Source organism: Dysidea avara, chromosome 10 (assembly GCF_963678975.1).
Source record: "Dysidea avara chromosome 10, odDysAvar1.4, whole genome shotgun sequence".
Taxonomy (NCBI): domain Eukaryota; kingdom Metazoa; phylum Porifera; class Demospongiae; order Dictyoceratida; family Dysideidae; genus Dysidea; species Dysidea avara.
The window spans coordinates 22,485,544-22,513,268 of NC_089281.1; the positions used below are offsets into that span (position 1 = coordinate 22,485,544).

At 35.9% G+C, this 27,725-nt stretch overlaps 1 protein-coding gene across 2 annotated transcripts; it reads left to right on the forward strand.

Annotated features, from left to right (window-relative positions):
* Positions 1–399: 399 nt before the first annotated feature.
* Positions 400–26,696, forward strand: LOC136268795 (dynein intermediate chain 2, ciliary-like). Of its 2 annotated transcripts, none has more exons than XM_066064256.1 (28): positions 400–525; positions 2,799–2,906; positions 3,517–3,618; positions 3,885–3,932; positions 5,173–5,220; positions 7,305–7,385; positions 7,651–7,712; positions 7,787–7,854; positions 10,404–10,483; positions 10,912–11,010; positions 11,954–12,013; positions 12,780–12,908; positions 13,472–13,556; positions 14,512–14,629; positions 16,139–16,182; positions 16,302–16,368; positions 17,666–17,751; positions 19,276–19,370; positions 22,836–22,925; positions 22,983–23,070; positions 23,656–23,709; positions 24,391–24,458; positions 24,840–24,946; positions 24,996–25,095; positions 25,647–25,701; positions 25,808–25,886; positions 26,109–26,160; positions 26,496–26,696. In XM_066064256.1, exons 2-28 carry the CDS (start codon positions 2,865–2,867, stop codon positions 26,598–26,600), a joined length of 2,112 nt encoding a protein of 703 aa, XP_065920328.1. In that variant the 5' UTR covers positions 400–525; positions 2,799–2,864; the 3' UTR covers positions 26,601–26,696. The 2 variants fall into 2 exon arrangements, with proteins under 2 accessions (XP_065920328.1, XP_065920329.1); XM_066064257.1 differs by having other exon boundaries at positions 446–525; positions 2,830–2,906.
* The last annotated feature ends 1,029 nt before the right edge of the window (positions 26,697–27,725 follow it).

Below are 27,725 nucleotides of genomic sequence, written 5' to 3' on the forward strand. Positions count from 1 at the left end.
AGTACTCAGTCACATACAACCACTAAATGTGTGGGCATGGCAAGGCCAAAGTGTTGAAGTACAAATGTAAATAAGCAGACATGAATGTACATAAATTATAAAGAAAGTCAGTCTGTGGGAGCAGAGCCACTCTTGAACCATAAATATTCTTTGGCCATGGGAAGTTGTGAAATGTCATCCAGAGTCTGGGGGTGAGACTAAATCTGTAATTGTATGGTCATTTAGCAGGTTGGCATGTACATGTGTTCAGAATTTCATAAATATACTCTTGGTCTAAAACACCTCAGGTTTTCGTAGATGGGGTCATGGGGAAATAGAAATGTTCCAATAGCTACTCTGAGTGCTCTGCTCCCCGGGGACAAAACTTCATTATTTTGATCACGTGCCCCATAATATTAATTAAGATGGCTGGTTAGAAACGGATTTTGTAACCTTGCCAACCACGTTTGGAGGAAAGTTGACAGGACGAGTGACTGCGTGTAAAACGAGCGCGTATAAATAAACCTGCACGGAAGACAGTTTGAGGTATTATAGCATGTTTAAGTACGTTGTATGTATAACATGCACACTATGTCCTAAACGCGATGAGGCTTTTACTACGCTTGTCGGCGCCACTTTCAATATTTTCATCATAGATATACAAACTAGTAGTAGCTTGTATACTCGCCTGTATATTCATTGGCTCACATCATTACTGTACTAACCAGGTTGGTGCTCCTCTCTCTTGTTTATAAAACTGAAGGGCGTGCCTTTGCCCGGGTCAATATCAATGCAAAGCACTTACAGTGAGGGTAGGGCGTACATTTGAACACAGAGTGCTTTGTGTGGGTACAACCATAGATTTGTTATCTAAGGTCTACATACAATGATGAAAGGTAGGGGCAGCTGGCAAGGGGAGGGGCACACCAGGCAAAGCTGGGTTTGGGAAAAGGTACTCTCTATTGCATGCACACTCATTTACAGTGATACTGATATATTCATTGCATCTGAGTGGTATCAGAGGTGCAGCAACAAAGTTTTAAGTGGGAGCTATGAAGGGTGGTAACTAGTTGCAGCATTGAAAGCATGCTGTCTTGGCACCACCCTCCCCCCCTCCCTCCCACACACACACACGCACACACACACACACAAATCTTTTGAAAAAATCAGCCTTTGAAATTGAATTTGGTGACAATTATTTTTGATTCAAATATCTTGAACAAAATGCACATGACTGAGTATCTTGATTTAAATGAGTGGAGTACTGGCCCCTTGTTACTATATAGGGATACTCTATAGTTGTATATATAAAAGATCTTGTGACTGAAACAAATCAAACAATTGTTCTACTAGAGCATCACCCCAGGATTTTGATGTTCGACACTGGATGCCACAGATCGTAGCCCACAATGTGAAGAAACATTTCACATTGATTTGGGTATTAATATATGTCAAATAAGTTATAAATCCACAGGGTTTGCTTGTTCTTGCTAGGTAAACAGTATCACAAGCGTGTAGGTTAGGAGTGTCCACAAGCCTACAATTCCGCTTTGTAGAAAATTCTATTATATAATAAGGCACTTGTGTTATCTGACAGACTTATTTAATACATTAATGGAACTTTTTTGTAACAAGACTTACCTTGAGGTTGGATTCAAAACGATTTCTGTAGTATCACATAACACATTTCCAGTCCCGGGGTGCCCTTGTGGGTCTGGGTGGTATATAAGGGGTCTTAATACAAATTTTCAAAGTATGTAATTTGCATGGAGTGATGAATTTCAGAATTTTTGCGGTTTTATTTTCGTGGATCACTCATTTTTCACTCAGGCTGTCTGTTATTTAGCATAGGGCTAGTCTTGATGATTTTCAAGGATGAAAATTTGCAGACAGCTGAGCAACCATGAAATCTACATCCCAAAAATTTGTGTGTATACAGTAAATCTAGTACCATATGGTAAAAAACTTTGGCGGTAAGAAAACTTTGGTGAATAGCATTTCAATTGCCAAAGTTTTTTTCCACCAATTTTTTTAGCAGTCGCATGAGCAGATATAGCGAGACCATGTTGCAACATTGAAATTGGTTCAAACCACTTCCAAGTGATAAGAAAGAAGGCACCACAGTTCATTGCCCTGTGCAGCCTTGTGAGGGATTCAACCAAATTAATGCTTTGGTATATGCGCGATAGCCTGCACTGCTTTCACTGTATTAACAACTAAACATCGTACTCAACATTCATAACCATCAAATGACACTTACACATGGTACATTTATACATAGATAGCACACTTATATGCCCCTTAGCAATCTATCCTATATTTTTGATCAGATGACACGTTAATTAAGAGGAATTAATGGTGGGACCCCATTCACCAAAGTTTTTTACTAAAAAAACAAGAAAGAAGAATAATTATTGATTTTGAAAAATAATTTTTTAAAAAGAGATCTACATACTATTCATTGTTTAGACATTGGGTTGGCAGCACCTGTTTGAAATGCTTACCCAGGGAGATTGAAACTCAAGGGGCATTACTTGATTCACAAGCTACATCAAGACTAAAGGCCTAGAGTGCTTAATGTGTGTTGATATTCTTGTACTACTATGTACGGGCTGGAAATTTTAGGAGACAAAATTTAAAATATATTTAAGAAATGATTGGCTGGATAATTAAAGCATTGAGCCAGCTGTGTTCAACTTGATAATCATGGAATTTTGTAAAATTTTCCTTTTAAAAATTGTTAGTCCTTTACTGAACATAGTTAGGCACTTGTATTGTATTGTGATAGTTATTTATATTTATATTTATTCTATGTACAGCGTAAACAGCTTCTTTTGTGATCACATTAAGTTTTCCACTGGAGGTAATTTTGCAAGCAAAGCAGGATGATCAAAGGAAAATCCGGGAAAGGGAAACCAACCCTTAAGGTCAGTAGAGTATGTTTATTGATTTAAATATTTGTGTATTTCTGTGTCAGTGTATTGGTGGTCATGGGCCGAATTACCTTTGAAACACAAACCTAGTAAATGACCTGGCAGTATTGGTTAAGCCCAAACATGCCTTCTAAAGCTTGAAACACTTTTTAAACACAATTTTCTGACTGGCCACTGGCTGATAGGCTGACTACTGGCTGATACACTTCAATGGTTAATGCTATGAGCTTGAATGATTGGGCTTGATATGTGCCTTTTGGAGAAAGTATGGTATAATGAAAACTGACCTTGTTTCCCATTTATGTACCTTCAAAGGTGTTGATTCACAGCTAGTACCTCAATGGCTTCATGTGTTGGCTGTCATGTGATCCTAAAAAAACTCTGAATTCTTATACCACACCTCCGTATGCAGTTGAAATGGACACTGTTCTCCATATGCAGCAATAGTGTAAATTTCATACTCCACTTCCGGCAGTGAGTAGCTCCTCTAGCCCCCCTTATTCCTATGAGAGGATTTGTCACCCAAAGTGGTATATAGGGGAATGTGCACACACAAGTGTAATTGTGTGTTGTATTGTTTTGTTTGACTATTGTTTATTAACAGGCAGCTTCTGTGATGAAAAGATCTTCTCAGGCTCTTTTGAGTAAAAGTATTGCTGAATCTAAGGGAAAACTACATGCTTTTTCGAGAGGACCAAGAAGAAAGGTTTGAATAATTCTTTAAACTATAGGCTATCTGTATGTTCATATATGTCAATGTGTGCATGAATCAAGGTTGGGTAATATGTTAATTGTATTATGCAAACAATTACTGCATAATTAGGTTAGGTGGGGCAATTATTGCATCATTTGCTTGTGAAATCACCACTCAATGTGATATGTAGATTTGAACGCTCTAATACAATATGAGGTTTTTTTTTGTCAAAAGTTGTGTGTGTGTATGCATATGTACATATCGTATGTTGTATGTAGGATGATGACATGGGTATTGATGAAGAGTATGATGATGCTTGGGTTCAAGTAAGTTGTCTTTAATGTCACCTATTATGTGTTAATGTATAATGTTAAGCAGAACTAAACTAATGAACCGTGATCCTGTGTAAACCAAAAACTAGAAACTCACTTGTTTGAAAATAAAGTTTTTTTGGCTTTCAAAGTTATGCTGACTGTGCAGTGCTTGTTTCTACGTAGTAAACGACTGAAACACAACAGTGTGGAAACAGTACATAGCACGAGTGCTATATTGATGACAGTGTCTATATTACATTAGTGTACATGATGCTTTGATAATGTACTAATAAGCTAACGCTTACATGACTATATGAGTTCCAGCCGTTCCATTAATATAGTGGGCTTTTTCAAGAGGGAATTTTTTCACAGTTTTTGTGGATTGGCATTCTTCACAAAAATTTCCATGTTGAAACTTGCAGTTTGATGGGTATTAAAATGTCCTGAGGAAGCAAAAATTTGAAATTTTGGGTATCAGTAATCCACAAAGAATCCCCCCTTGAAAAAATCTCGTTATACATGTACAGTAGTCTAAGGGTGATAGCGGCTTTAACTGCAATTTTCATGATGTACCATATAAGCAGAAATTTTGACGAGCAGAGCATTTGACATTTGTTTGATTATTTGCATTTGGCGAGAGTTGCAAAGTGGAGTCACTATTGATAGCAAATTGTGTAGCAACTCTTCTGAAAATGTATAGACGATTACTTCGTTGCCTACATTCTGGCCCATGTATATACCAGATAGAGTCAGTTCACGTGAAACCATAGGGAAACAAAGTAAACGAAGTGACTGGGTGCATTCCCTGTACAAGATCTCTGTTGTGTGTATTGTCGTCTTCCCAGTGAAAGAGCAGGACCTTAATTAATTAACGTGTGAAATCACAAAATATTGTAGAATTATTTGATTAACCGCAGGGTGGCTTACAGCTGGGGTTCATGATCAGTGCATTGATAGCAAGATTTTACTACAGACTTGTGCCTCCCATACAGGTATTTATTAGCAAATTTGTGTCAGATTTGACGAAGCTCCACTTGGACATATTTACACAGCACCTTGCTTCTTGCTTGTTCTCATATGCCTGTTCAATTGGTTAAAATAAAAGAAACGCTAATAATAAAGTATGGCAAGGTTTTAATTTGGTGATTTGTGAGTGTGCCAATTTTAATTCCATTCCAAAATTTCTGCTTATACGATACATTAGTACATCAGCTAAATATCATGTAATGTACTATATTGTGTTTCTTGACAGCCGAAAGTAGTGATGAAGCCAGAAGATCAACTTCAGTTAACTGAGCAGGTATGTAAATTGTTCATGGGACATGTGAATAGGGTAACAAATGAGGGTTAATTGTAGTACTGTATGGAGGGAACTTTGAATAACCTATCAAGTTGAGCATGTCCCGCAACAATGATTAGCTATGTGACCACATTTCTGTTGATGAGAGGATGGCATTTTGTCCCAGTAACAAAAAAACTGTCGTAACTACAGCAATGTTTAGCAGTAGTGCCTTGTTAGTTCATCATTTCCAAATTTCTTTATGGCTTACAATGTCAGACTGTCATTTACATTTTCTTAGTTAACTGTTTAACTCTTAAACTCACATAGTCCAGAGAACTGGATTTAAACATAATAAATATGTGTAGCTTTCACAAAGTTATAGTGTCCATCCTATGGCTACACAATTTATGTCATTCTACTTGTGGTATAAATAATAGCTACGTAATTAGGGCTAACGCTAATTATAAACAGTGAGGCCAAAACTGGCCTTGTAAATAACATCTTTATAAAATGATACATAACTTGATGGTGGTTGTTCCTAATACCTTGCAACAAGTTCCATTCGCTTTGCCATTAAATTTTCTATCAGGCCATGTTTAACTCATGTGAGTAAACCCACAATCGAAATTAAACACGTGGCAAAAATTTTGACACGTGCTGTTGTTCATCACTTCATATCAAGTAAGCTACTACAGTTAACAGTGTTCATTTAACCTTCCAAGTAGCCCAGTGAACAGAGTTTTAATCAGTGTGTAGTTGTAGACTATAAGAATTAAGATACCCATGTCGCCATGCATGTATGTCCATATTGTGTCAAAAGTTTTTGCGGGTTTAAGGGTTATTGATTATCCATTCAGTAGAAGTGACTATTTTGTCAACGAGTATATTTTCTACTAGGGTATAGGTGTATGTTACATTAGAGTAATCAAACAGAATCCTAATATAATAAAATACATTGACTTATTAATTACACTTGTGTGATTGAACTCACACACAGGTGCACTTGAATATATAAACACAGGGGCGGATCTAGGATTTATAAAAGGGGGGGGCTAAGTCAAGGTACTAATCTCTTGGGTAGAGGTGTGCGAAGCATGCTGGAACTAGGGGGGTCTGGGGGCATGCCCCCCCAGGAAATTTTGAAAAATTGATGCTAAAATACTGCAATTTGGAGACATTTCCACATAAAATTCATAATATTTTCTGCCTGTAGATATTTTATATACTGCCTTTAGATTATAGGTATGGCTCTCTGAAGCATTTTGCTAATGGAAAAGTTTGGGTAGGTACAGACAACCAAGAATAGGTGCATGTTAGAATAATAATGTTGAAAGTGGAAAATTTTGAAATTTGAACAATACAAGATTGAATTTGAGAGCATTTTCAATGGTAATTGTGTACCTGAATTAAGTATTGCCATACATATTACTACACAAGTAGATGAATGAAGCCCTTTAAACAGACCAATGCACTTCATTGTATGTATAGGTGCAGGCAGATTTGGAAAAATTCCATAACAGAACCAACTACATGTTTCCAGTGAATGTTCTATTAGAGTAGTTAGCTGACTGCTCTATTAGAGTATCTTGATCTTGTACACCTCCAATGCTTATCCGGGTCCTTGTTGCATAAACTTTAGCATAAATCTACTGATAATACCTTGGAAAGATGTTTATAAGGTGGTTTTATGAATATTTGTATTATTAGTGATCATATAATTATGCTAAGACAAAATTTCATTATAATACTCAGCATATTGATCAAGTAAAGCCTAAATATGAAGGGGGGGGGGGCTTCAGCCCCCAAAGCCCCCCCCCTGGATCTGTCCCTGAAACAATTCAGTTATCTGTACCCTCGTTTATCTGAAATTGAAGGACTGTTCAATAACCGTATTTTGAGTGTTTTTATTGAATAATTATTGATAACAACAATACCATCTGTGATTTCATGAACTAGTCTGAGTGGCTCTACTTCAGATTGATAAGTTAGTTGTTACTCAGACTAGTTGTATGGCAGTGAAGTACTTCGATACTTCAACACACTGGGGATATAAGTACAACTTTACATATTAAATACTATTCACACTGAGTTATATTTTATAGGAATTAAAAGAAGAATTTACACGCATCTTGACTGCTGAAAATCCTCATGCACCCAAAAACTTAGTGAGATATAACTTCAAGGTAATTAAATTATGCTTGTCATTTATATGTAAGTAGGCTGTAAGAATTGTATTTATAGTTCATCAGTGAATTATTAAATCAGTTGGACTAAAATAGAATCTGTTCCATGCTTAATACCAGGACATGTGCACGACTTGTTCCATGTTGAGACATGTACTCCTGCAATACTTATATATTTATACTTGTTGTCGTGTCAATTTGTTACTATTGTAAATTCTTTTATAAAGTTTTGTATAGTCTATAATGTAATTATGTCTCATTTTAGGATAAATCATTTAAACATACAACTACTATTGAGCAATTGGCTATACACTTTGCATTGGATGGGTAAGTCTAGCAACAAACATCATAGTGTTTAAGCCATTAAACGCTTGCTAAGTTGCATTTATTATTTTTGATAGCAATTTACTTCACAAAGAATCTGATGAGGCACAAAGACAACTCATCATACAAAGTGGTGATACTGATGGTATGTACTATGTAGTGTCTCTAGATACAATACACACGTTCTGAACAGTCACATATTACATAAACAGTGTTGGACAGTTAATAGTAACTATTAAATATATTACATATTACACAATTATAATGGTAATACAAGTTTAACCACAGGCTAAACAGTGTTAACTAAAAGGTTCTCACTTTTGTGTAACTCTAATTCTCATTTTCATCTAGTAAAAAGTAAATGCTAGCAAGAACACAGCGTGGCCATCACATGCACTGGGCATTTTAAATTGGAAAAATCTTCCCGCCTACAAGTTACTTAGCGACGTTCAACAAACGAGTCATAGTGAGTTGAGGAGCTGCTATTTTTGAGCCGAGAACTAAGAATATTATCAGGACCTTCCTACTCTTCGTCGCCAGAGGAGTAGACTTTTGTTTAGCTATATCGGAAACATGGAAGGAACTCGCCAGAAGTTGTTGCTTGTAAAGACACAAAACGCTATGTTTCTATCCTTTTGTCTGAAAGGCTAACCTGTCAAGCCCATGTAGACTAACGCAAGTAATTGTCCACTTATTTGTACTCGTAGAGTTCGTCATGTGTAAAGTGTGAGCTCAGTGTGTAGAACAGTAGAAACATCTCCCACGCCTCATTTGGGCCCAGCCTCCAGTGTTCATGAGCTGAGTGTTTGCCAAGGCATTCACCCTCCAGTGCCTATTAACTGATAGAGCAGATGAATCGACATGTACAGTGAGGCCAAAAGTGGAAACAGCTTGTAACTTTGTCTTCTTTCTGATGTCAGGCAAGCGGTGTTCGCAGTAGATACCACTGTGACCCAAAATATTATGCCACTGCCAAGTTGTGTGGAAATGATGCCAACAAGAAAACTGATGGGTCTAGGTCACTTTCAATTTCAATGGATAAATATTTGCTTTATTCCTTTACAACTGATTTTACTACCTAGTCCTGAATTAATTCATCAAGCAACCAACTGCAACATCAACACTTCTTACTTGAAGAAGAAAAAGTCTTAGGTTCCACCTCTAGCTATTGCGTAGCTGTCCTATAGTGTGCCATAATAACTCTCAAGAGGGTCATGGTAGTCATTCAAGAGGGTTGGGCACATTTGCCATTGTATGGAATTCCAGGCATTGGATGTGTTGTTGTTCAAGAAGGTTTGGCGTGCTTGCCATCATGTGTTGTTTAAGAAGGTCTGGCACGCTTGCCATTACATGCTGTTGAAAAGAAGGTTGGGTACTCCTACCATTATGTGTTGATCAAAAGGTATCGGCACACTTGCCTTTATGTGTTGTTCAAGAAGGATTGGTACGCCTGCCATTGTGTGTTTTCCAAGTCACAATCTCAATGAAATCCAACTAAATACTTGCCCACATTCCTTTACTACTTGATTCATCAAGCAACCTAACTGCAACATTAACACGTCTTACTTGAAGAGGAAAGTTTTATGCTCCACCTCTAGCTGTTGACCATTGGAGAGCTGTCCTATAATGTGCCATTCTCAAGAGGCACTCAAGAGGGTTGGTTGTGCTTGCCTTTAGCCATGTGTCATTCAAGAGGGATACATGTTGTTAAGGATTGGCATGCTTGCCTTTATGCATTGTTAGATAACTTTGTTCAAGAAGGATTGGCATGCTTGCCATTACATGTTGTTCAATACAGTCACTGAAGAGGATTGGGCACGCTTGCCTTATTCAAAGCACTGGATGTGTTGTTCAGTAGGATTGGCATGTTTACCTTTAGCCATGTGTCATTCAAGAGGGATACATGTTGTTCAATAACTTTGTTCAAGAACGATTGGGACGCTTACCTTTATGTGTTGTTCAAGAATGATTGGCTAACTTGCCATTATGTGTTACTTAAGAGGGACTGGCACGCTTGCCATTACATGTTGTTCAAAAACTTTGCTCAAAAAGGATTGGCACGCTTACCTTTAGCCATGTGTCATGGCATTCTTGCCTTTAGCCATGTGTTATTCAAGAGGGATTGGCAGTTTGGCACGCTTTGCCATTGCATGTTCGAAAACTTGGGCACACTGATTTGATTTTTAAATTTAACCTCAAGCCAGTCGGCAATGCCATTCTTGCCTGGCAGAGGAAACAAAAAACACAACTAAGTGTTGTTCAAGAATGATTGGCACGCCGGCCTTCAAGAAGGATTGGCACACTTACCTTATGTGCTGTTCGAGAAGGATCGGCATGCTTGCTTTTATGCGTTGTTCGAGGGAGTTGGCATGCTTGCCATTATGTGTTGTGTGAGACCAGCATGCCTGTCATTATGTATTGTTTACGAGGGATTGGCATGCTGCCATTAGTGTGTTGCTCAACAGGTTGGCATTCGTGTATATCAAAACTTCATGAGTTAATGGTATTACTCAATCGCATTCTGTAAGTATCTTTCCTTCATGAAAACCATACAAAGACTGGTTTGTTTAAAATAATCAACAGTTGTTTTTGTATCAAATGAATTCACATTGTTTTCAACTTACCTTTAAAAATCATAGTAGCTATGATACAGGATCCTGTTTTGTCAGAAAGGTTGCAATTTTTTACCATTAGATGCTGAAGAAGAAGACGAAGAAGAAGGAACGGATGAACAAGAAGAACCTAAAGGTGGAGGAGATGATGGTGCCACAGAGGTTAGAAGAAATGTGATTATTAAGATTATACATACATTTAGCTTGGATATTGGGCCTGTTAATTAGTAGTACACTGACTTTGTCCAATACTAAAATTCACATAAAATGATAGCTAATATCAAGAGTATATTATATACTCTTGCTAATATATATTAATAAATTATCTGATATTTGTATTTATTGAAATTCCACATATTTCATGCTATATGGCAACTACATGTAATACCAGTGAAACCCACAACTCGATGTATAACTCCATTCATAGCTCTCATTTTAAACCCATGGTAGACAGTAGTGTTTAAAACAATAGCCTCGCCTTTCATATCTTAAGTAAGTGTTCCCAAGTTGTAATATTCAGACAATACATTTGCTTGGTAATACTGTAGTTTGCTGAAATAACTGTAGTACTTTTATTTGGATTTGTTTAGGATGATAAAGCAAAGAAATCAGGAGGAAAAGAACACAAGCTGGTAAACCAGTTTAATTTCAGTGAGAGAGCTTCACAAACACAAAACAACCCATCTAGGGTAAGACATTTAATGGACAAGTGTACGTATGGTTTATATCAAGTCAGGAACATGCCCATAGTTGGCTAAAAGCCAATTGTGTGGGTGAGCACCTTGCTTACTATATAACTGTATGTCTGCTTAGTATCTATATCTATTATTGCTGCACCAAATCGCCAGTTTTAATCACGCTAAAATTTCTGTTTATACGGTACATTACTCTAATTCTGTAGCATATTTGTACTACAAACAAATTTTAAGGCGAGAGACAAAACAATATAGCTTGAAGTGAGCAGATTAAGTGCTCTGTTTTGTCTTGAGACCACTCTGAGTATTTCTCATGACCTAGCTTATACTTTAAAGAAATTTGAGTTCAACTATTTCAAACTTTACCGAGTGACCTTTAACAATTACCTTCATACTAGAGACCATTTTGCTTTATTTTCAGCTACATATGTTGTACCTGAGAACAGTATACAAACCATGTCTGCAATTACTCCGCTCCAATTCAATTATAGGAGCGGTACAAAAATTAATAGTCACCAACTCAGTGAACACACATACACATTACCCATACATAGTGCTAGAAAAGAAAATAAAAAGTTCGGTATTCCATAATGTTGGTACTTTGCATCTCCTGCGTAGTATGCCACCGAAAATCACAGAGGCACAGCTTTCATCTAAGCAATGTCTAAAATGTGAATAATCAAATCCATTTCATTAACCAATAAGTTACACATGTCATAGGTCAATCAGTCAGCCAGAAAGGAATCATTAATTAGGTTGAAAAAAATTTTATCAAGTATACAGGAATCTAAAAAAAAAGGTACTGAAACGAAGTACATAGATTAGCACCTGTCATTCCTACTTTAGCTACTAATTATTGAATTGTTACTGTGATATCATGTTGCTTGGTGGTCCCTATGTATGTATCATGTATGTAACTTCTTTACTTTCATGACAGGAGCGTGGTACGATGACTGAACCACCACCTAGAGCTAACTTTTCTGCTACTGCTAATCAGGTACACTATACATGCATACACTAGAAGTGCCTTTGAATTTTATATTGCAGTGGGAATCTAAAATCTAAGTAGCTATGTGATCAAACACTCTAATAGTGCATACATGCACTGCTAAACAAACAAACAATTGCTGTGGTAATATTTTTCTTTCAAATTTGTGTAATACAGTAACAGCTTTACTTGAGTCCTTGCTCCATTGGTTGTCACAAAATACTTACCTTAGTCTTCTACTTGGTACTCATGGTACAGTGATTTGAATAACTCCTTACTGTAACATAAATACATTGATTTTGTTTGTCAATTAAAAGGGCGCACTTGCCTCCTCCTTTTCAATCCTGAAACATTTAAATACTCTAATAGAGCAGTCACTGCATACAGCATTTAAGAAAAATGTACCCATATTCCGTTTGTAAAACCTTTATAGGAAAATACGAAAAAATTATCACGTGACCGTTTATTGCATGCCATAGCTATAGATCATACATAGTTGATTGTCAAATATGTAGCACTAATTCCGATAACTCACATTTAAAAGGTTGCCTTACAAATTATGTATAAAATCTCTACATTTTCCCACCCTTAACTCTGCACCTCCTTCTAAGAACCCACCCTGACGTGCATCCCATACACTGTCATTCCGGGATCTGTCCCTGCTTATGGTCAATTATTATGTGATCATTATGATGTGTGTTTAGCAAGACATACGTGAGCCTTTGCATAAGCAGTGTTCAATGTATACCGTATACACTTGATTTTCACTTAATAGATGGAGATCTATGATGCTTATGTTGAAGATATTGCAGCCCAAGAAAAAGCTAAAGAGAAGAAGAGTACTAAAACAGGTGGAGGAAAAGAGGATGGAAAGCAAAAGAAAGTTAATTCTATGGATTTACAGGTAGTATGCCACACTTTTGTAGTAGCTATAGTGTAAACCCCTTATTTCATCATAATTATATCGCTTTCAACCTTAAAATAAAGAAGATTTTTTTTGTTGTTGAACCCTGTATACTTCTCAAACCATAGCATGTTTGTTGTGGTATCTTCATACTTCTCTGAATTTCACACAATATGATTTTTAAACATGACAGTGCTATGACTTACAAATGTAACACTACACACTTTGTCAAAGCACAAAGCAGCTTTCTGCAGATAGCCAAGGAAATTAAGCTACAGGTAGCTGGACTACTTGGGTGCTGCTACAAACCTCACTATATTCACTGCTTCTGCATTCTAGTCAGCCCTATATCAGCAGTTATATTTGTCATTGTGCCTATATCAAAAGCCAAAGTACTAAATGGAATTTCAATAGCTACAAAGCTGTGGTGTCATAAACTACATGTTAAAATTTCCACAATTGCTGTTGTTACCATAGTACTATCATCACTAGTAGCTTGTTTCATTTGATCATGGGATATATGTCAGGTTTAGTTTATTATCACAATAATATTTGTGTTTTAGAATGATGATATTTCTCGTGTTCATAAAGCTGCCAAAATAATGGAAAGAATGGTCAATCAAAACACTTTTGATGATATAGCACAAGGTTGGAATTGTTATATGTGACCGAACTTGGCAAAACCAGGCTTCCACACACATCCAATTTTATGACTTTGAGAGATCATAACATCATTTTGTAATGTTATGGAAGCAATGTGTGAAAACTTCACGTCAATAGCATGCTGGCAGGTCATGTTACAATTGATTAAAGTCAAAGAATTGGATATGTATGGAAGCCTGGTTTGGTCAAATTCAGTCACATAATATGCAGACAGTCACAGTAGCTATTTGCTATGTATATGTACTACATATAAACACTGGATTGGTGGAATAGATGAATTTCATAAGGAATTTTAAACCATTGCCTTAGCAACCTGAATTTTACATTATTTTTGTAGGTGTGAATGTCAAAAGTACAATTTCCAATTTTTTAAAAGGATAGCATATATAGGTCATGAGAATGACATTTTAAAGTTTGCAGTTTTCCCATACATTGACAGTTTCCCCTTCTGGGCAATTACATAAATAATGTATGAAAAAACCACAAAATTCAAAATGTCATATTTCATGATCTATATATTCTGTCGTTTTAAATTTGGAGAGGTTAATTGTGAGATTCATACCTACAAATAATGTTAAATTGAGAAATGACATTAATTGAATTTGTTGTTTTCCTACACATTATTTATGTGATTGCCCAGAAGGGGCAACTGTTGCCCCCTCTCATGGACAATGTATGGAAAAACAACGAACTTTAAAATGTTATATCTCATGACCTATAGCTATCCTTTTAACATTTGGAGATGTTACTATAGACATTTACCTACAAATATTGTAAAATTCAAGTTGCTAGAGGCAACTTTTATTATTATGAAATTCATCCATTAATGTAGCAAGAGGACGATGTCAAAAAATATCTTCTTTCAACACATGTGAATGCTTTTATTAATAACATGTATATATGCCACAAGATCACAAATGTTTTTACATTTTTATTACAGATTTTCGTTACTGGAATGATGCCAGTGATGAATACAAAGATGGTAAAGGTAGCTTGTTACCATTGTGGAGATTTACATATAACAAATCTAAAAGAATGGCTGTAACTGCTATGTGTTGGTAAGGATGTGTATATACACTCTAAATTATAGAAACACCATTTGGTATGTATGATAGGAGGTTTGTATTTCCCACCAAAATACAAAAACAGGTTCTTATTACAGTACAAGCGATTGTATTCAAATGGTTAATGTCCCCTGCTCAACTGCCTCGACATTGTCTTTGAGTGTGCAGTGCCATCTTGAATCTAACACCTGCTGGAACTTGTGCAAGTGCACTTATTGTATGCAAGTGCTAACATAAAAGAGACTAACTAAAGTGTGACCTAATTTGGCAAATGATTATTCTGGGCACAATGTATACTCATATATAATTACTGAAGAGAATTTGAAGCACAAAAGTAGTTTTGCAAGTATTGCTGTATGCTTTGATGCATTAATTTGTGATATAATGTACTGTTTATACCATATTTGATCGGTTAATAGCCGCGGCTACTGTAACTTTCAGCAAGGAAAGCCCTGTGGCTACTATCTGAGGGCGGCTACTATGGGCTTGTGTGGCAGCAGCCCATGACATTTATACTGATTCATGAGTGACTGACCTTGTTTAATCATCCTTCAATAGTATCATTCATTTTAACTTTTCTCAAAAACGTTATTTCCTGGCTTAAAACAACTCTTTTGCCTGGTTTCTGCTTCAAATGTATCTTATCAACACTTGTATCAGTATATTCAGATACAAACTGCGGCTCTTATCCCGAGGGAGGTTCTATGACAATATTTCTTTAGGCTATGAAGCAGCTACTATCCGGGTGGCTATTGTATGAGCCGCGGCTATTAACTGGTCAAATACGATACACTGTATTGTCGGCCCTGGAAAACTTGTACCCTGACCACTAAACAAGACCAGTAATTATATGTAACTGGCATTTATATACAAGACCAGCAATCATGTATTTCTTCTAATCAACTTCGTACTTTTGAGTTGTGTTCTCCTTTATGTATTCCTCAGCATATAGCACAGATTCAAGTTTAAAGGGAAGGCCAACAACTTGTAGCAGTAATATTTGTAATTCCTTCTGCTGTACAGGTCTTCAGAAGAATCAAGAACATGTATATTTGTGGGACACTGTTACATCATGTTGATAGCCACACAATATCAAGGTCTAGACGTATGGATCATTTTAACATGACCTCAGTAATGGTTGTTAAAGGAAACAATGAAGGGTGGATGTTTGTTAGGGTCGTAAAAGTATTACTTTAGTCACCAAGAAGTTTTAGGCCAAATATGGGAATCACAAAAGGGATACTGTGGGACTATTACCAAGTGTCTACATATGTTTCACTGTAGCTGCTTAACAATATACATGTATTCATTCATTGGCCAGTTCCCACTGGTGGTTTTCAAGATGCTATTAGAATTCCCAATGATTTAAAGTTCCGCGTTGTTCTGTAAAATATCACAACTATTCACATGATGTAACAGAGTCCCATATATATACGCATTCCTGAAGACCTCTGTTATTAAATATGAAATATGGAATGGAACTTGTGTTTTGTTAATGTACAGGAATCCCCTCTACAATGACCTTTTTGCTGTTGCTCATGGATCTTGTAAGTAAACATATAAGCAATGTACGAATACTATCCACATACTGTTTCAGCTATTAATAGGTAAAGCCATACATGTTTATATATTTACATTGCTTTATGACAAATGATACTTATCATAGATGATTTTGGATCTCAGACTAAAGGAATGATTTGCTTTCATTCTTTGAAGAATCCAACATACCCTGAGTAAGTCTACGTTTTATTCACATTATGGTATGGTCATTGTTTATACAAATTTTGAATGCTTATGTATAAAGCTGAAAAGCCACATGATAGCTATTGAATGAGTGAGGATGTAAACTAAGTATAACAGAGTGGCTATTTCAGCCTATTTGTATGATTGCTCTGCACTGTTCTTCCTACCACCATTCGTCTGTAACCCCTTCTCCTATACAGTAAGCAGTATATATTTGTCCAGGTGAAGGAGATTCAAGTGAAGATTGTTTGTGTGTGTGTGTGTATGTGTGCGTGTGCGTGCGTGTGTGTGTGTGTGTGTGTGTGTGTGTGTGTGTATGTATACATTAGGTCACCTTGTATTTATTTATCTTCTTATATTATGGCTATGAGAATTCCATACCAGTTGACACACAACTTTCACTTCATTGAATATGATAGCTCCATCAGCTTTGAGTTCTTGTTTTCCAAGTTTGCAGCACTCTTTATAAATTAAATATTGTTCAGCAATGCAAGTAGTACTGGCCCCAGGTTCATGAATAAATGACCCAGTGTGGAAATGTAGGGTGGACTTTGCTGGATGCTTTGGAATATTAAACCGTTTCGAAGTTTCATATGCTGCTGGGCTTCTTATGTAGATGGCCAATGCTGTAGTAAAAAAATGCGTATTAAGAAAATGACCTTGCAACTTACCCATTCATATTGTTATCATACTCCAGTAATTACTCCATCCACCAAAAATTAAAGGTAAGTTTTTATTATCCACAATGAATATAGCATTTGTAGCCTGGTCATGAGTAAACTCATCCCTTTGGCGGTCCTTATCTGTAATCCAGATGTCTTGCATGACTGTTCTAACCCCCTTCTTTATAGAGGTTTTCTAGTACTTCGCTCTCTTCGTACTTTTGTAACTTTCTTATATTACTTGTTGCTGATATTGGGCAAGTGTTTTGCACTTTGCTTGACTAGTTGGGTTCATGTGTGACAACCGTGCTCTGGATGAAGGTTTCTGCCTTTTGATTTTCTGTGTTGGAGTCACTTTATGTGTTCTTATGTGTGATGAGTCGGTTACATCTGGAACACCTGACTTCTTGTGCACCTTTCTCCCATGTCTGTCATACAGCAGAGCTTATATGGCAAAACCTAGTTTGACAACAAAAGGTGGTTGTCAAGAAAAGGCTGTAGTGATATTGTGTTACTCCAATGAAACAAGTGTAATGAATTTTACTAACTTAAATTCCGAACTGTTGTACAATTATTTTTCTTATAAATCAAGGTACTAGTGCATGAACATATTGTTTATATCCAGGTATGTGTACTCTACTGATGCTGGCGTAATGAGTATTGATATACATCCAGAACATCCATTCCTTGTAGTAGTTGGATTATACAATGGTAAATATAAATTTATTGTATGTTTGTCAGTTGTAATTGGTTTGAGTCAGGCAAGTAATAGTCAATTGAAGTTTAGTGTTGTAAAATTGTTGTATTAACTACGTTACCAAAGCAGAATTAGTTTGAATGCATGTAAAGCAGTTTGGTTACAGTGATGGCCTAAGCGCATTAAATTTACAGTAAGGGTCACAGTAAGTATCTTAACCCTTAAACCCGCAGCTGTTTTATAAAATGCACAATCCAGTAAACTGGATTGCATGCATGCCTTGTAAAACTAAAGTCTATAACACAAAAACTGTTAAAGTTATCTAAAAACAACACACACCATCTTACTCACCGTTAAATTTTGGTTTGAATGGTCTCATACTTCATTGGGTCTGTCCAACCCAGAGATACTCGCTTCACTTTGAAAGAGTTAAAGAACTATCCCTCCGTCTTCCTTCTTCACGTAACGATGTACAAAAGGCCATAACTTGGCCGTACTTTGTTGTATCGTCTTTTGCTTGGTTTCATATTACTCCTCACGTGATGGCGATTCAGTTGATATATAGATATCACGTGATATCATCACTGTCGGACGAATGCAATGACAATACGAATGTGGAAGGACGCAAAATGATTCAGCGCATCGTAGTGGGCGAGTTCCTTGTTTGTATGCTGAAAGTTTATATACAGGCAGATAGCTTACTCTTTGCCAAGTAATAAAATCTGTTTTTCAAAGTGATCAGATGAATGCTTCGTGAGATATACTTGTTTGTAACCACCTACGTAAATTGGCAAAAGTATTGTGCATTTTCAATTCGTTTTTTATCAAATCCAGTTTTCTGGATTATGCGGGTTTAAGGGTTAATCAAAAAAAATGTGTAAAGCAAGTATTACAGTCAGACTTACCTACCATTAGCATATATTGCTGCCAAAGCAATGTCCACTTGCACAATCTGTAAAACATAATCGGATGGCTGCAGGTTCAAGGCTGCCCATGTCCAGTCATGGATTATTTCTCCTTTCTCCACTTTTTCAAACACACTTTCTGTAACAACTTTTAACAAGCTGTACGTAGGACCAGGACTCCTACAGACCTTCAGCACTTGTGCTGTAAAGTCTTAATAAATAAGTAATGAAACATGGTTGATTTTATCTCTGTGCATGTTTGATATAATCCATGTAGTCTCAGTGATGATTACACTATAGTGGTAGTAATTACAAGTTATATACAGTGGAGAGTTGATTATCCAAACTATTATTGGGAGGGTGTGTGTGTTTGTATATCTGAAAACTATGTAAATCAAACAACCATTCGTTATGTACAGAATATTGTTCACTCTAATAGAACATTCACTGTTGACAAAATACTCTAATTGAGCAGTCATTTTGGTGTTTGAATGTTCGGACAGTTGAGGTTTAGATAATTACCTCTCCACTGTACATATTCTAAGGTAAAGTATTGCTGTAAGTGCTATATGTGCAATAATGTAGAATATAATACATTAATTTTTGTAATGACTTCTACGTGTGTTTGTAAAGGTTCTGTCAGTGTATACAATCTACAACTAAAGAGCCCTAATGCAATATATCATTCCACTGCAAATACAGGAAAACATACTGATCCTGTTTGGCAGGTAATGGTGTGTGTGTGGTGTGTGCACATGTGTCAGTTTACCACATTGTACACACACATGGGTCATTCCATGTCAAATCAACAAGGAATTTAGGGTCACCTTTCGGATTTTGACGAAACTTGGTGTGTTTGTAGTACCTGTGGTGCTTATCACTCGTGCAAATTTTTAGCTCTATACATTCCATAGTTTCTGATTTATGACCACGAATATTTTGAATATTTCATGAAAATTTGGTCCATCTCCAGTTACAAAATTGACTGCAACTTTGTACTGTGTAAATATTTTTTTTAAACGCAATTTTCACTGATGGAAGACTGTTGACTGACCTTTCCAGTGATCCCTAAATTATGGGATATCTACTTAATTATGGTTCAAAAGTACTTCATTGAAAACTTTAATCCTTTATATTTTGAGAAATGCTGCTTGAAATTTTTCAAATTCTTTTGTGAATAATGACTGGGTCATTGTCTATGTCTGATAAAATTTTTGTGGTGGGACCACAATGGGCTCAAGAGATACTATGAATTATGTTGTGGTATGCAGTGGAATTTTCTGTCTTATTACTGTATTGGAGTGTACAACTCCAATAACCACTCGCAACAAGGCCATGCCTTACAGAGTGAAGGTGTCTAGGTACATTGCAACCTGTACTAGCGACCACCTGTACTGAAAGACCATCTATAAGCTGCAGTTAATTTATACTTTAATTGGATCTTAATGTATAGCACCAAAGCATCAATTTTTTCTAGCAAATCCAAGAATGGTCCTTATTAGACAGGTTGACTATAAATGAGATCATCATGCATCCATAAACACATTAATGTTGTACCATCTCTTCAGTTATACCTTATTTATTAAGTAAAATCTTGCCATAATGCACTTACATACATATCCCCACTCCACACTATTCAAGTTACGTACATGGCTGCATAGGTACAACAGACCTCCTCAAAACACATTAATGTTGTACCATCTCTTCAGTTATACCTTATTTATTAAGTAAAATCTTGCCATAATGCACTTACATACATATCCCCACTCCACACTATTCAAGTTACGTACATGGCTGCATAGGTACAACAGACCTCCTCAAAAAGGATATCTGGGTACCTTGATAGCCTCATGATCTTACTTTATAACCGTACATACATTTTGGACCCAAAACAAGTCTGTGGTTTCTCAAAAATGAACACTTCATCAATGGTCCAGGGAATAGAAGAGTTACACTATATACAGTAGATGCATTACTTGTACCAAAAGTTTTTATATTATTAACACTTGCTTGCACCTCATTGCGTGATTTATAGTACTGTAATTACTAAAATTAATGGTTTTTCAAAGCATTTTGTGTTCACATTTTGAAGATCAGTACAGGTAAATGTTAAATATGTGGTCGACATGTTTACTTCCTACAAGAGTATGTGTATGAATCTATGACTTGATCTTCAAAGTGGTCGTGAATGTACAGTAATGTAATAATTAATTTCACACATTGAGGTACAATTAATGCATGTATATGGTAAAACCCCTCCATTGCTAGGACCATAATCAAGTGCTCATATTACAGAAGCCACAGAAGTATCTTGGTCTAAATGTATGTGCACTGCTAGAGTGGGAATACAGTGTATAAACAGGTGTCCTCGTTATCAAGGTATCCAGGTATCCCTTCTGAGGAGTTCTGTTGTATGTCCTATGCAGCCACATACGGAACTTAAATATGGCTACATGCACTACAGTGGGATTCAACTTAATAAAGAAGGTACTTGTGAAAATATGGTACAACATTTACATGATGTTTATGGACACATGGTGATCAGATCTTTAATTTATAGTCAACCTGTCTAATAAGGACCATTTTTGGATTTGCTAGAAAGGGTTGATGCTTTGGTGCTATTCATTAAAGAAAATAACTTAACTGCAGCACATAGATGGCCTTTCAATACAGGTGGTCACTAATACAGGTTGCAATGTACCTAGACACCTTCACTCTGTAAGACAAACTTGGCATAGCCTTGTTGTGAGTGGTTATTGGAGGTGTACACTCCAATACAGCAATAATAGCCTGCAAATTCCACCGCATACCACAAGATAATTCATTATATCTCTTGAACCCATTGTGGTCCCACCACAAAAATTTTATCAAACATAGACCATGACCCAATCATTATTCACTAAAGAATGTGAAAAATTTCAAGCAGCATTTCTCAAAATATAAAGGATTAAAGTTTTCAATGAAGTACTTTTGAACCAAAATTAAGTAGATATCCCGTAATTTAGGGAACACTGAAAAGGTCAATCAACAGTCTTCCATCAGTGAAAATTGCATTTAAAAATATTTACACAGTGCAAAGTTGCAGTTAATTTTATAACTAGAGATGGACCAAATTTTCATGAAATATTCAAAATATTTGTGGTCACAAATCAGAAACTATGGAATGTATAGAGCTAAAAATTTGCATAAGTGATAAGCACCACAGGTACTACAAATACACCAAGTTTCGTCAAAATCCGAGAGGTGACCCTAAATTCCTTGTTGATTTGACATGGAATGACCCACATATAGTGTAGTCTGATTTCTTTAACAAGAGTTATTTGATGAATGCATGCAACTACAACTATAGACCAGTTCACTGTTAATTCATACATGTGGCACCAAGAGTATATAATAGAAACCAAGAGTATCGAACGGGTGTATTACCCCGTGATTAATCATTGCATAAAGTAACACAGATATTTCAGTAATCGTTCACTTTCATTGCCATTAAAGGTTGCTGTATTTAGCCCAATTCGGCTACTAAACCAAGCAAAAACATGATAGCTTTAAAGGGGATTGGCTAATGCTTAAGTTCTGGCACTGCAAAGCGGATCCCTAAAGGCGTGGCAACACGCTTGTTTGTGCAACCGTTGTTTTAGCGAGCTGGAGTTATCTTGGGTCCTTACTACACTTTCTTTGTACAATAACTGTTGAATACTTGGCTGAATAACACGGAAAACTGGCGAACAAAGACCCTTTGCCACGTACGCATTTCAAATTACCATTTCACGTAAACAAACAATTACTGAAATATCCGTGTTACTTTACGCAATGATTAATCACGGGCTAATACACCGTTCGACACTCTTGGTTTCTATTATATACTCTTGGTGGCACTGAGCAGTATGAAAACTGTGAGTAAAAGGATAACAGTAATACTGCTACCTTTATCATTGTGCCAATTTACTCATTTTAAAGCTCTAGTAATCAACTTCTCTCCTGCCTCAATGTCCTTTGGTGACAAAAATCAATAGATTAACCCTTGAGCACACTTCTTTTCTAGGCAATTTCAACATCACCTTTGATAGCATATGCAATTCCGATCATTCAAAGTATGATACAATTTGTCCTCTGCTTTGGTAAGAATTCATGTAGATCCCTAAATCAATATTTCTAAAGTACATGATTTGTAAATATTTATTTTATTATAGGTTGCTTGGCAAAAGAATGATAATGATAACAACCTTAACTTCTTTTCAACATCATCAGATGGTAGAATTGTCTCATGGACAATAGTCAAGGTAGTAATACTTAATATTATCATCACCACTTTTGTTGAAATTTTGAAAACAATGTAGAATGAACTACAGTACCAGGACATGACTGTTTTAAAAGTACCTGGAGAAGTTGTAAGTGGACCAGAAGGAATCCAAACTACAGCAATAGGTTTGTAAAGACAGTTGCATTTCTGTTTTAGTATGTAGTTGAAGTTGGAATATGATTATAGAACATAGTTAGCCATTACTTTCATACATAGAAGTGTGTGTGTGTTGTGTGTGTGTTAGATTACAGACTTTCTTTGTATGTTCATTTTGCAGGCAGCATGTCAATGGCTTTGTATGCTATTTCTGTCATCTAAAATAGAAAGAGCACTCAACTTGAAGCCTCATTTAATGCCATTGTAGCTTTTATTATACGTGGGCCTTTGTTTTTCCTAAATAGCTTCTGTGCACAATATACCATGCAACCAGATCATTATGTGTATTTCTTTTAAATGTCATAATTGTTTAGCAAGAAAAAGGCTTTGACAGTATCTCTTATATATTTGGTATTAGGAAAAGGGAATGTACCATGAGTATAGGAAGATTTTTATGCAACATTTGGGGACATAGCAGAGATAGATGTTAAACTCGGTACATTGTACGAAGTGCAGATATATGGTTTTCAAAATACAAAAGTTAGCACTTAATTGAAACTGTTAGTTAATTGTGCTTCTTCTAATTAATTAAGTGTATGTTGATGTTACCATAGCATCAGGAACAGCATTTGATTTTAACACAATGCAAGACCATCTTTATATTGTCGGTAAGTGTATACTATTGTTAAGGATATACTGACACATGTACATGGTTATAATTACAAAGAGTATGTACACACAAAATACATACAGTAGTTCCTCTGTCTGCTTTGTACTCCAGTGTATGTCCTTTCAAGGTGCATATCAAGTTTGTTTATTGCCAAGCACCTTAGCATAAACCTTTGAACTTTTGGTATTAAAGTAAAATAATTGTGTTGCACTAGCAAATTGCAAGCTTGTCCTTTTTCAATTTCCTTTGTATATAAGCCTATCACATCCCTGTCATCTCTACCACATTCCTTGCACATTTCTTTTCATACCAGTCCATCAATAGTGTGCAAGCAAGTGACCAGTTGCTACAGTGTGAACTTTTGGGGAATGTGATATTTGTACTGTGGTTGAACTGACTTCCACAGAGTGTGGGGTTCTCCCAATTGTATATGTGTAATATGGTTTATAATTAAACATACAATGATTGCAACCCTTTCTTTGCTGCTGCCACATATATATATATATATATATTCTAAACACTGGTTATTTTTGAAGACTATATGTACCCTTGTTAGATTTGGATTGTTTTATTTGTTATCCGAAGCTATTAGCTACACAGGTTTCACTGTACAGTATACAATAATATGTCCAGTATTGTAAATACATTTATAAGGATGGATTTAAATATTTATCTATAGGAACAGAAGATGGAAAACTATACAAATGTTCCAAGGCATACAGTACTCATTACCTTGATGTGTATGAGGTAGGTATTGTATTATTGTGTTGTCAAATTAATGAAGGACCTTAATGCCATTCTGCTAGCACTGGTGCCTGCTCTATGTGAAGCATGTTAAAATAAATCATTGGAAATGAGCTTTTCTTTACTAGTGTATGTTAACCCAATAGAATAATACTTGACTTTTAAATGTTGTAAACAGATTATGCAAATTATTGCACAACTTTTTATACTCAAACTTTTAATACATTTATGGCTAAGTACTATTCTTAAAATATTTATTGAGACATTGTAAGCAAGATGGCTAAGACAGCTAAGTTAGTAAAATTAGGTTTGATAGGTACCTGCAATAAGTCAAGTAAGTATGAATTGTTTTACACAACATGTTTGCATGTGCATTCTTCTTAGGCACATCACTTGGCAGTATATACAGTCAAATGGAATCCTTTTCATCAAAACATATTTGCATCATGTAGTGCTGACTGGACAGTGAAAATATGGGATGATACTCAAAAGTAATGACCATGTGTGTACCATGTACATCATGTATTATAACCTATACAGGGACCCGATGTTTTCCTACGACTTAAATTGTCCAGTAGGGGATGTGGTGTGGTCTCCTTATGCATCTACAGTGTTTGCTGCTGTTACAGCGGATGGAAAAGTACGACAGTTTTTGGTGTAGTCTGTAATAGAAGCTATATAACGTTTTTATTGTTCTATACCTCATGGTCCATTGTATGATGTTGCTACTGGTACCACCTTGTTGACATGTTCTATTGTGCATGCAAAATTCCATTTGATTACATTTCGTAGAAGTGTTTTTGTCAAATCACTCATGTGTGGGCTTGATTATCACCAAAAGTTGTTTACCCAACAACAATTAAGCTATATGTGCCATAAACAGAGACTCATGGAGTGCTATATAGTCTATGAATGACTAAAGTAAACGTATTTCTTATCAGTCATGGTTTGTGGTACATATATGCACGTGTCAGTATCGGTACTGTATAGAGCTATTGGCAAATTAAAATGACTGGAATTGGCTAAACGCAATTATTCCCTGTTACTGTTAATATGTATCGAGTTGGTCTCTTGCACTGGTTCAAGCCATACAGCACTACAATGGCTGATACCTACATGTGTGCAATGAACAACATTGTTGTTTTGGTAGGACTATACTATTTCTTGTAATCATATCTTGTCACTTTGTAGGTACATGTGTTTGATTTAAGTGTGAACAAATATGAGCCACTAGCTGTTCAATCAGGTTAATACAATATCTATATTATATGTTTAATGTTTACTTGATGTGATTTTTCAACAGTGCACCATCTAACAAAATATTCTTTTTGATATTTTCATTTTATTTACAGTGGCGCAAAAGAAGAACACTAAACTAACACACGTCGAGTTTAATCCAGTTCATCCTATCATTATAGTTGGAGATGATAGGTAAATATGTAATAGTTTATAGTGCAGAATATCAATCAATACTGGTACTAGCACTAAATTTATATTTGTATGATTCTGCCTCCCCCTCCACTTGTAGAAAAAAAATTGAAGGCATGCTTTGATTTGATTGGTCATATATAGTAGTAAAGAAAATTTGAGGGTAGTATTCAGTAATGTTTATATTTCAATGTGTGTTTACTGTTCTTTAATCATTCACTATAGGGGTGCTGTTACAAGCTTCAAGCTTTCACCAAACTTGAGAAAAGCTTTAAAGGTAATTACGTTTTAGTAAATGTGACCAGCTGAGTCTCAGTACTTTTTTATCCACAAAAAAATAATGAAGATTTTAATTGCTCCAGTTCTCAGTCAAATTGTTGAAACTCTTATAACATAAGATTTATCTCATAAGGAGTTTCCTTGTGGCACTGTTTCTCACACACACTGTGTAGCTTGTATAGTTAATACCCTTCTTCCTTTTGCCTTACAGAGATGTACGAAAGAAATTTTACGATTTTACATAAAGTGACACTCATGTTTTTGCTTAGCTGGTCACCAATATAATAATTATATATATTATTTTAGTATTTATTATTTTTAAATGATGAATAGGAAAAGAACTATTCCAAGGAAAATGAAGTGTCTAAAATGGAACGTCTTTTAGGATTTGTTAAGGAGCCACTAATAGAAAGGGAAATAAAAATGATGGACATGTAGCCAAAGAAATAACTAACTGATGTACAATGAGTATACATTGCATTGATCATATATACCTGTCTTTTTTCTTTATTCAAACAATTTACCATCATCTAATATTGCAGCATGTTAAATATTATATATGTATATTATCGGACCATGGATATGTTCAGTATTTAAACAGAGATGCTATACTTTTCACTAACTAATGAATGTCGTAAGCTTCAGTTCTTTATAGCACATCACTTGGAAGTTGATAAACTAAGCCAACAAAGTACTTCTACAGTTTTACCAATGCCAGTCTACCAATGGACAAGTAACAAGTTGACACACCATCATATTATGACGTGACATTCCCTAACCTCTTTATACTCTGTTGTAATGCATACTGCACTGTTAAAATGAAGAGTAACCACAACTCTCAAGGAGTTCCCAGTGTAGGGAGGATTTAACACCCCTGGACCATTACTAACCATTACTCCAAAGGAGTAACTGGGGAGTAATACATGCTCTGAAGGTGGTGTCCCTTACTCTTCAGAGTAATGGTTATTCTCTTCAGAGTGTTAGTTACTCTCCAGGGGTGTTAAATCCTCCCTATACTGGGAACTCTCAGAGTGGTGGTTACTCTTTATTTTTAACAGTGTGGATACATGGTACAAGTGGTACATGTCCTGAAGTGTGCGTTTACAAAAACAGCTATAAAAATAATGCAATGCAGCCATAAAATGAAGTGGCCTTATTGAGGTTTTCAGCAACTGACTAGTTGCTATAATAAAAGCAATTTACAATTAACATAAAAACACGCCGACTATATTTATCACAGAGAAAGGTAGAAATATTCAAATGTACAGCATTATAGCTAAGTCATACTTGAGGCATAATGGCATGAAGTATACTGCTGAAGTAGTGGGTATGCATGGCTTTTGGTGCTTAGTTGGCCTCTTTATAATATTGAGGCATTAGTTTTACCAGTTTGGTCTTGCAATATGTGACCACTGGCCTTATTAATGCTGGACTTACTGGACCAGGCCTCTATAACAAGGTGGCTTCATTACTGAGGTGGCCACTAAGTGAGGTTTTGTTTCACTGAAATAATTATTTTTGGAGTTACACAGTAACTTTATTAAATAATTATATAGATCAAAA